This window comes from Contarinia nasturtii, unplaced genomic scaffold, assembly GCF_009176525.2.
Source record: "Contarinia nasturtii isolate CC-2019 unplaced genomic scaffold, AAFC_CNas_1.1 Cnas_scaffold_1240, whole genome shotgun sequence".
Taxonomy (NCBI): Eukaryota; Metazoa; Arthropoda; class Insecta; order Diptera; family Cecidomyiidae; genus Contarinia; species Contarinia nasturtii.
In genome coordinates this window covers 5,439,592-5,450,377 of record NW_022198581.1, presented here as the reverse complement: position 1 = coordinate 5,450,377, position 10,786 = coordinate 5,439,592, and the positions used below count along the sequence as shown (strand labels likewise).

The 10,786-nt window shown below is 32.5% G+C and overlaps 2 protein-coding genes across 6 annotated transcripts; one reads left to right on the top strand and one right to left on the bottom strand.

Moving 5' to 3' along the window:
• Positions 1-5,125: 5,125 nt before the first annotated feature.
• On the bottom strand, positions 5,126-7,419 carry LOC116345125 (RNA-binding protein 48). Of its 5 annotated transcripts, none has more exons than XM_031774217.1 (6): positions 7,190-7,419; positions 6,957-7,107; positions 6,792-6,893; positions 6,523-6,717; positions 6,352-6,442; positions 5,126-6,277 (listed from the first exon to the last, which is right to left on the bottom strand). In XM_031774217.1, the coding sequence occupies exons 1-4, from the start codon at positions 7,289-7,291 to the stop codon at positions 6,590-6,592; spliced, it is 483 nt and encodes a 160-aa protein (XP_031630077.1). In that variant the 5' UTR covers positions 7,292-7,419; the 3' UTR covers positions 5,126-6,277; positions 6,352-6,442; positions 6,523-6,589. The 5 variants fall into 5 exon arrangements, with proteins under 5 accessions (XP_031630077.1, XP_031630078.1, XP_031630076.1 ...); XM_031774218.1 differs by having other exon boundaries at positions 6,352-6,431; XM_031774216.1 differs by having other exon boundaries at positions 6,352-6,717.
• A 522-nt stretch (positions 7,420-7,941) lies between these two features.
• Positions 7,942-10,692, top strand: LOC116345159 (augmin complex subunit dgt6-like). The gene is made up of 6 exons (XM_031774294.1): positions 7,942-8,359; positions 8,427-8,560; positions 8,628-8,813; positions 8,883-8,960; positions 9,024-10,314; positions 10,389-10,692. The coding sequence occupies exons 1-6, from the start codon at positions 8,192-8,194 to the stop codon at positions 10,620-10,622; spliced, it is 2,091 nt and encodes a 696-aa protein (XP_031630154.1). The 5' UTR covers positions 7,942-8,191; the 3' UTR covers positions 10,623-10,692.
• Positions 10,693-10,786: the final 94 nt, after the last annotated feature.

Below are 10,786 nucleotides of genomic sequence, written 5' to 3'. Positions count from 1 at the left end.
TTAAATCCTTCGGCAAATAACATTGAGCCATCAGTTCAACATGTTTTCTTCTTTCTTTCTTTCAATTTTTCCGAAATGTGTGTGTGTGTATGTTTTTTTTCGTCTTCAGTCTTCAAACGAGACAGAAAATTGTGTGTTGCTCCAAAATGGCTGAGATTACAACGTTCGTTTTGAATTTTTATTGTGTGCAAGTGGAAAAGGTAAAGTGGGATATATCTCATGTGTGACAGGTAAACATTGGTATGAGAAGACAACCTGATAAGTCAATGTGATGTGCCATCTAATTACGTATTACGATGCTGTGGCTCATTGAAGCCAACCAACCATTTTCCATTGAACTTGTTTTCTCGCTCGCACGCTTCCTCCCTCTCGCCCCGGTGAAAGAGAATATGAGTGTGTAATGTGAAATGCTTGTCCATAAACTGAATCTATATATAAATTCAAAATCAAATATATAGATTTCGTTTGCTTTGTATGGAATAGCAAACGCGTCAAATATCACCCATATTATGGCATACGGTGTAATGTGAACTACTCGGTTTAATGGGCAAAACTGCGAACAACCGAACGCACAAGCATTTATCATTTGTATATATATTGGGTATGTGTGCCTCTGTATGTGTTTTCATATGGTTATTTTGTTGTTGTTGTTGTTATTCATTCTCTTCCTTCGTTCGACGAATCCAGAAGAAGAAGAAAACTTCGAAGAATTGGAGAGAAACGAGCAAAACGTAACACAAGAATGGAATGAACGAACGTAGCAATACGGTCGCATCTGAAACGGTAATATAAGTTGTGTTGTGGTGTAAAAGAGTGCGCATTGTATGTAGTATGTGTGTGTGTCTATACACCAAAGTGCTATGAATGTAGCAGCAGCAGCATAAATACTTCTCTCAGCGGTTCGATATCGCTGCTGCGGGATGTTTCCATTGCTTGTTTTTTCAACCGTTCACAATCGCTTATCTCAGTCGCACACGCACTCCATCCCGCTTTCTCTTTGCCGCTTGTCCCTGCTTTCTCTCTCTCTCCCTCTCTCTCTCTTTCGGCCATCAGTCGAAGCAACAACGATTGACATGGTGAGCAACGAGCATTTCAGCCGTACATCCATTCATTCACACATACAATGCATACATGAAGTTTTATGTGATATTGCGCGCGCGTCTTATTTTCACAACGTCGATATTTGTGTGTCTGTTCACTTTTTTGTTCAATATGTATACATACATGCTACTAAACTGTACAACAAAATATCATTTGGATTTCGCTCATTATGTTACTCAGTTTTTTTTTATTATTCGAATGTTATGCTCTTTTCTTCTTCTTTTTATTTTCATTTATTTTATGTCGTTTTTTTTCGACTTTGGTTTGTTCGGTTATCGTTTTGTTTGATTATTTTCGGAATTAATTTTTTTGTTTGTAAATTTTTCCTCATTGAAATCTGACTGTAGCCGAGTCGCATGCGATGTGTATTAATGAAAAACATACAGAGAAAAGGCAATAGAAATGCAACGGTAGATAGAATCGATGTACTGTAGCAATTGTCACACGGTCGACAAAAATGTATTACTGTTAATTTTGATATGCTTACTGTTTGCTGTAAGATGTATGTTGATTTCTATTGCTTGGATGTTGAAGTTGCGCTTAATTTTTATTCACTCATTTTCGCTGCCACCGTCGTTGCTGTTTTGAGGCCGCTCTTGCTAATTTTCATTCGTATGAATTCATTATCCATGATCGTTTTGTTTAAAACAAAGACCGACCAGACGATATCGTTTTATTCGTCATCGTCGCTTTTGATTTTATTTTGACATTTTTCGGTGCCCCTATATGTTTTGAGAAACAATTCAATTTGGTTGATTGGTATCCTATTGATAGAATTTGCACTGATTAATTTTTTTTTTTTTCGTGAAGCATTTTTCACAATCATAGTATGTAGATCTAACGATCGAACTTGGTAAGTTTACCAAAAACAAAAACAATAAATTAATACAAACAAATGCAACAAGCTTGAACATTTTTGCAAATTTCATTGCATTCATTGGGGTCATAGCATGCAAATCATAATGTTGTGAAACGTAATATGGTTTGATTTTGATTCTTCCAGTTTTTTTTATTACGGTTTTTGAAATTATTCGAATATTTCTATATTGAAAAAAGCACTGTTCGAGTGCACTTAGAAACTGATGAAGAAGCTGTAAAAACTGAAGAAAGGAAGAGAATTGCTAGAGCAAGAGCGAAATGCCGAAAGAAAGAGAAAAAAGGCGAAAAAATATGGAAGAATCAGGGGAAATGATATTTAAAATTTGGTATGAACCGGAGCCGATGATTGTGTGAGTGGAATCATATACATTCGCTTCATATTTATATATGAAAGAATTCGTATCCTTGCACACATACAATACCCATACATAGTTACACATGCGGCTCTCTGCTTGTACCGTCGCGTATCTGAGCATTAATCATTTGTCCATACACTTTGTCGTTATTTGTCGTTTACATACACCTCGCTGAATGCGAGTTAATACACAATGGGATCGTTTGTAATTTATAGAAAAATTAATGAAAAGAAGAAGAGAGAAAAAAGAGAATAACCACATACAATCTGTTTTTAAATTCCAGGTTGAAGCACTAAGTATTGTACATCTCATGCACAGATTCATTCATTTTCTTGCGAATCGCTTGCAGATTCAGACATATTTGAGTTGGTTTACAATCTCGTTGAGTTTCTTTTTTATGCTAACTCATCGCTTTCAATGCTCCAAATGAAATTTAAGATTTCCATATATGTTTTCATTCGTTGTTATTTGGATTACAGCGTTTTTTTGCCAGTCTCTTGCAACAGAAGACCATTTTTTTGGAATGGTCAAATGCCGAAAATCAAAATTTCACACACCACAATAGATGACAATCGAATAATTAATAAACATTTGAAAATTTGGTAGTTTTCAACCGGAAAAAAATGGACAATATACGTATAGTGGTGCTAAATCGATAAAGTTTAAACTAGTCGACGAATAAACATTGAATGATTTCATATACTTATTGCTATGAAAATGGCATAGAGTTCGTCGGCCACAAAATAGCTTGTTGCTGCTGCTGCTGCTATTCGAGGATGCACTTGTGTGTTTACTACAGAGATATACCAGTCTCGCGCATACAATGCTATATGGAAGATTCTATATCACCACAGTTTAGAAAAATCTTGTTGAATAACAAGAAATTGTATGGAAAGCAATATAGAAATATCGAAAATCTTCAAATTGAATTCGGACAGTGCGCCATAAACTAATTTTTTCTTTTTTTTTTACAAAAAACTCCGAATACATTGCCAACGCATTTGTATACTATTGCGATTTTTGATTATATTATTGTAGACACAAATACTTGTTCAAACGGCCGGATGGCAAGCATTCACAGTTGCATGTATGCAAGCTTTCTGCTATAACTTTTTTTTTTTACTTTTGTTTTACATTACATTTATTCAATATGTTATGAGTACATTCAATTTTGAAATAAAAAAAACTACACTGAACTGTGTTTGAAGGCTTCTGTTCTTGTATGCGCTACCGTTGCAGGCCAGTATGTGTGCGATGTGCTGTGGTGTACAACATATTGGCTGAAGTTGTGAAATTGATGTGTTTTTTTTATTTATCCATGCACTCACGCACATTATACTATATATACTTTGGTTCATGCAAGAAGTGATTTTCATTGACCCCGGCATTTGTTCATTTGATCATTCGTATTGCTTAGTCCATAACTAAAGTTATGTACACAAATCGGTCCATTTACATGTGATTGATTCTCGTGTTTTCAATCACGATCGATCTCAATATGATTAGCCTTATGTGACCGTCCTCTTCTGTTGAGATTCATCGACTAATTAAGATTTGTAACAAAGCGTCTTTAGATTGACCGATGCTTTTTATATTCACAAATGAGATATAATAAATATTGGAAAATGCTTTGAATTGCGTCATTTTGTTGATTGATTTTCAAATATTCTAAGAGAAAAATTACAAAGATGAATGTGATTGTTAACTTGATCGAATTGTATTTTACATCATCGAGTTTTTTCAATCGGCAAAAGCTTTTAGCAAATCATTGGTGCATCTTTATTATCGAAATTCGTAAAATACATGTAATTTTAAGACTTTTTCTCCACTAGAGCATATACAAATTTTTTATTTTAGCTGTGCCAATTTTTGAAAATAGATTTTTTTTCTCAATTATAAAATATGAATATATGAAATTTGAAAGTGATAAAAAAAGCTAGGGGCTTAATACGGCAAAAAAATTCACAGGAATTCACGTAAATTCACACTTTTGAATCGAGTGGTTATTGATGAGTTCGGTGAATTCGTGTGAATAGAATGAAATGTGTCAAATTAATAAAGTGAGGTTATGATAACCGCAATATTTTTTTATTTATTATTTTTTCAATATTTCCGATTGTTTTCGATAGAAAATCGCTCAAAATTGAAAATGAAATTAATTTTTATTAAACAAATATAAAATACATTTACAATTTTGTTACACAAAATATAAATATTGCAGTAATTGCCAGCAGAAACTATTCACCACTATCTCACATATTTGAGTGAAATCGCCGTAGAATTCACCGGAATTCATTCGTTTGCAGAAAAATTCAGTTAATTTAGATATTATTATAGAATTCAGTCGTTGAAAATTTTGAATTAAGCCCCTAGAAAAAAAGTGTATAAAAAAGATCATTTGTACTGTCATTTCTAAGGTAATTTTGGACGCTGAATCCGAATCTGGCATTGAAAATACTCTAAATTCAACTATCAATTAAAAAAAAAACGTAATTTTTGACCAAAAAATCAAAGAAATGTAGCGAAATTTTCGTTCTTGCAATTGTTAGCTCATTTTCAAGGCTTGATTCGGATTCAGCGCCCCCAAAAACCCTTGAAATTACTATTCAAACCATAATGAATGATAAATTATTTTTTAAAAAATGCCATTTTTTCCTGCATTTTGTGACTTTTGAAGCGAAAAAAGCGTGATGAATGAAGAAGATGTTTCTGCCATTTAAATTACTCTATTTTCATAAAATCAGCGCCCTAAAAATTAAATTTGAATGAACAACTAAACAAGACATTCATATACGAAACATTTTAAGTTTATTTGCATCAGTGTAGTCCAAATTCAAACATTTAAACCTAATTTTAATAATTTTAATCAATTCATTTTGATTGAAAAATAATAATTGATGAAATTTGAATGAAAACTTAAACAATATAGAATATTAAAAATTATTTCAAGTCTCGTTTGCTCTCAGTTTTGGGCCTTTTTTCTCTCAATTCCACCGATGTCGCAATTTATTTTCGGTTTTTTGTAATCTCTCAATGTTGTCCGATCGAGATCATTTCGGATATGTTTTATTTTGTCGATTGCCATTTGACGTATAGGTTTCACATTGGAACAAATCATTGCTAGCAAAACATTTTCAGAGCTAGCAAAGAAGCTATTGTCTTGCATTACACTATGAACAACGGAAAGTAAATTCGGTGGCAGATAATTCGTCAATTGTATAAATTTGAAGAACAAAACACTTCCATATGCAATTGAATTGTAATATTTAACGTTGAAGTACATTGGAATGTACACTTTTATCACGGTCAAAATCCATACTACTTGCACCCATAGGTAATTCGGGTTGCCAAGTCTCGTCTGATGTAGCCACTTCTGAAGTTGTTACTGTTAATAATGTTGGCTGTGGTACGGTTTCAAGAAATTCAGTAATAGTGACATTTCTATCTGTCATCTGGTCCACAATAAATGTTTTCACGAATATAGGTGTATTTTTACATGTGCAATCCGTTGTTAATAAATCGCAATTACATTTTGAAACCCAAAACAAATTTCCTAGCAAACCACGAAAATCAACAAGACGATGGGGTGATTCGGATTTGTGTTTTGATGCTTCCCTATATTTGTTCATGAAACGGTCTAATTTTGTGCGAATAGATTTTCTTTGAATAATTGGCGTTGGAAGATTATTCCAAATTTCAACAATTTTATCCGCCACATGAGGAGTTATTGATTTGAATGAAATGTGTGGGTTGTCTTTGAAATAGTTTTCTCGCAAGAAAAAATAATGTAACAAAATATCGCCATACGTCGGTAGACGTTCAACGTTCAATTCTTTCGCTTCACCAAATAACTTTTTATCATGCTGCAATATTGAAGTTATTTTACGTTCCGGCTCGGGTTGTGATGACGACGATGAGCTTGCCATGATAAAGTTTGTATTCTGAAATGTAATATTCAACACAGCATCAAAAAATGTTTGCTTCATGTACGCATGTTTAACGACTTTGCACTTACTTTGCTTAATTACATGAACGAGTGAAGGAGGTAGAACTAAATTTGTGAATCGACTGGAAATAAATTGTTGATGGCGTCCCCTGCATAAGAACTTAGCAATTTATATATATTTATATTTTATTTCCTTTTAAAAATTTTGTTGTTGTTTTCTTTTTCATTTTCTTTTCATACATTTGGTTATTTGGAGGTAAATGCTCAAGATCTAATAAGTAAATCAAAAAGTATCATAAGTGTGATTTTATTCATTTGCTATCTCCCTTGTGTTTTGCTTCAAACGATATAATACGTCTTGTTTTCTATACTTCAGCTTTTCGCGTACATCAGAAACAGTTTCATATTCAGGTGCATAGGAAACATGAAGTATACCTTAAATGTGCATTGATTATTCGTCAATTTTAAATAATGATTCAACGTATTTACAGATCAGAACTCATACCAACCTCCATAAAAGTTCTTGCGATCAATTCTTGCTTTAGCTAAGCGCGCTTGATGCACTTTCTCATATTTCACATAGTAGCAGTCGGTGAATTGTTCGATTTGAACTGAAATTGGTACAAAAATTAGTTTATTCATACGAACACAACACTAACGTTACTGTAACCAACCGGTATCATTTGCTTTTAGTTCATCGGTTACTCTTTTCACTTCGGTTAATTTGCCATGCTTTGCAAACAGCTGTTTAATTTCTTGATAGAGATTTATACGTGGTACACCAAATACCATTAAATGTTTTGATTCATTTACAACCGTATATACCTGACGAAGAGAAAATGATGATATGAATATAATTCACAGTTCAACTGCTACACCATCAACAACAATAATAATTAATAGACACCTTAACAGCTGTAAGTTTACGTCCATCACGATATCTCAGTCGATTTGTACAGTATTCACGTTTTTTGTGATGAGATAAATCCACATGATTTGTTTTTTCCATTTTCTTTTCTACTTAAACTATGTATACGGATCAAAGTCGATCACATTTCAATTAAATTCAATTTGATTTCAAATGATGTTTTGTTTTGAATTTGCTTTTAATTGCGTCTATTGTCACCATTGATTCGAATCGAAATATTCAAACAAATTATGACAGTTCGCCTTGTACAAATGTCAAAGAATTGCGTAGAATATTATACCGCGAAAGTGGAAATAAGTTACCTAGAGTTGATTAGAAGAAAAGAAATAAGTTACTTTTAAAAGAAATTGAGCATTGATTTTTTAAAAAATCAATAAAAATGTTTAAAAAAATCATCAGAATCGATAATATTTTTTATTAATAACCAAAATAATATTTATTGTAACGATTTTTTTTTCAAAAACTCTTCCAGATTGTATGTTATGCACCGTCATATACAGGAGATTTGATATTTTTCAATTTATTTATTTTTTTAAATAAAAATTTCTGAAACTATCTTTTAAAATGGAACTTATTGTTTAAAATGTCTTTTATCGTAGAAAAGATGATAAAGTGTTGAAAAATCAAATGATTTTCTTCATAAAATTTCGTATTTTTGACTGAAGTTGGCGCCACCGGTGCGATACAAACTGTATTTTAAATCGCTGTCATTTCATATTATCCGATACATTGAGTTGTTTGTGTGTTTTTTTTATGTGATTGATGATCATCTTTTTCTTCTTCAAAAAGAATCAACCGCATTTAAATTTGAATAAGGGCCACAAAGGTCAATGTAATATTTCGTGAAAAAGTATAGTTTTCTTCGATAAAAATGATTCAAAGTGTGTGATGTTTCGATTATTTTTTTTAATGTGATTGACAAAGTACTCGTATTCATAAACGTATTTTCAAACGAAGTAAACATAAAAATTGTCCAGAACAATGGACAGAACGACGATCATGCAGGGTTCAATGAATCACAGCATAAAAAAATCAAATGAATCACAAAAATTCACCGAAAGTTTTCTTTGTGATGAGATCCATGATAATTTTCGAACACTAGCCTTGATTTATCCATTTAGCGATGATTTTAGAGATACATTTGAAAAGGTATGTAAGGATCTAAACAAAATTCCACTTCAATTGATGTATGTGTGTTTTTTCTTCCAAAAAAAAGGGAATGTTTATCAAACCAAATGCAAAAGCATTTCCACACGTCATGAAGTATTTATTTATGATTTGCGATCCAACTGATTTTAAGAAGAAATTTTGCTGGCCGATTTACAATAAAGCAGCGGAAGCAACATTTCGGTTAGTGTCATTTTTTTCTCTCCCTCACAAATTATGATCTAATTTATATTTATATACTCGTTCACAGCAACTCAACATTGGAACTTTTGACAAAATTGAACACCAAACATGAATTGGGACTTGTAGAAGTGAAAAATAAGATTTTAATTTTTCCCGGTGGCATGGAGTTTATGCGTGTGATATATGAACTAACTCGATTAGCAATGCAAATTACATTAAAACGAAATGGAGTACATGATCTAGAGAATCAACGGTAAAGAAAGAAAAAAAAATCACTAAAAAAGTCAAAAAGTGTATTCGATTCTTTTTTGTTCATTTCAAGGCCTACAACGTTAGCAACTGCAAGAAAGCGATTAGATGACCTGGAGAATCTTTACAAATTTGTTATCGAATTTAAAAAGTAAGTATATAGAATTATGTATCCAATTATTGACAACAATTCAATGTAAATTTTAATTTATAGAAATGTCGAGGAACATACATCTCAGTTAAAAATAAAAACGGACGCATTGCATCAATTATTGAAAACGGTAACGATCAACACAAATATCACGCCAGACAATATATTACATGATAAATTTACCGAGAGCTGGGAACATGTGCAGAATGATATTATTGAAAGGGGCATTCAGCCTGATGTTGAACGTGTGACAAAGTTTCAGAATGATTGTCAGAAGCTTGAGGAGAAAATTGATGCAATTTTCGAACAACAAACGATAAAATTTGATCGAAATGCATTGGCCGCATTTTCAGCACATATGCAAAAACAATATCCACAACTTTTTCATAAATTTGCTTCAATTGTTGAAAATGGTCATATCAATTTGGATCATATGTTGCAAGCACTTCCATTAGCAATTCCATCAATGTTACAATTAATCGAATCACATAAACCACGAAGTGTGGACGCAATGGCATATGAATCGAATCGTCTTCGAAAAATATCACAAAAAGCTGACGAAGTACTCCAGCGAACGCTACAACTATGTGAACCAACTGACTGTGAACGAAAGGATCACTATAGCGATATTATTGTTACACCTCGATTTGAAAATATTCAATCGATGATCTTATCAACGCCAACTATTTCACATGATGCCGTACAACGTGCTGAAGGTGCAGCTATGAAAACGAAACGTTTATCATTGTTTGATGATGTACCATATTTACGACCAGCCACATCGGTGATGAGCGTGGCACCGAAAACACATAATTCGATTCTCGAGGAATCGATTCGAAGTGGACATAAGCAATTTTTGTCGCCGACATGTTTGTTCAGCAAAGAATCAAAAACTAAATTGGATCCAATGTCCATTTTGCGATCGCTAACGAAAAAAGAAAAAAAGGATAAAAATGCAAACGGAAATTTAAAACCAAAGTCCATGAATTTGGGCCTACGATTTGGCTTGGGTGGAGTAGGTAGTAATAGGCCACATGAACTTTCTAAAATAAATGACACGATGCTCAGTGTGCCAGACTTCTCGTCAACGCTCCTCAATCAATCGAATGAAATCAAAGATACATTATTGAATGTAAATGAACAAATTAACACATCACTGGCCAAATCGATTGACAAGAATGGACATTCCGCTATTACAAATAATCGAAAAAGAAATTCGTTTCTCACAGGTGATATATTTGAAAATTCTGATCGTGATATAAATAGTTCGCCATCGGGTCGTATTGAACCATTGGTTACAATGAAACTCAATGTAAGCGGAGTTAAACCACTGAAGTTTCTCGACAATCAGAATGTATGTATTTTAAATGATTGGTTTGATAATCAATATTCAAAATAGGTTAAGTCTAATGATTCTTTTTTTTTTAGTCAAAACTTTCATTGAGTGGAATCGAACCAATTGAAGAGAAATTATCAAATGCAAATGAAATGTTCAAGTGCATGGCCAGCGACATCGATTTGAATAATATTGAAAACAATCAAAATGCACCAAACAGACATCGTTTCAATTTGAACAGCATGATAGATGTAAACGACGAATCTTTGATATTAAATATGAGCGATCATATACTAACTAATTTAGACGATAGTTTATTAACATAACATTAGGGATTCAATTATAGTTTTTTTCATTTTAGTTTATTTACAAAAAATAGTACGCATTTAGAACAAAGCTATTTTTTGTATTAACATTTTTTTTTTTCATTATTCTAGAGCTGTCAATAATAACGTTTATAAAAAATAATAATAAAGTGATCTTTATGCGA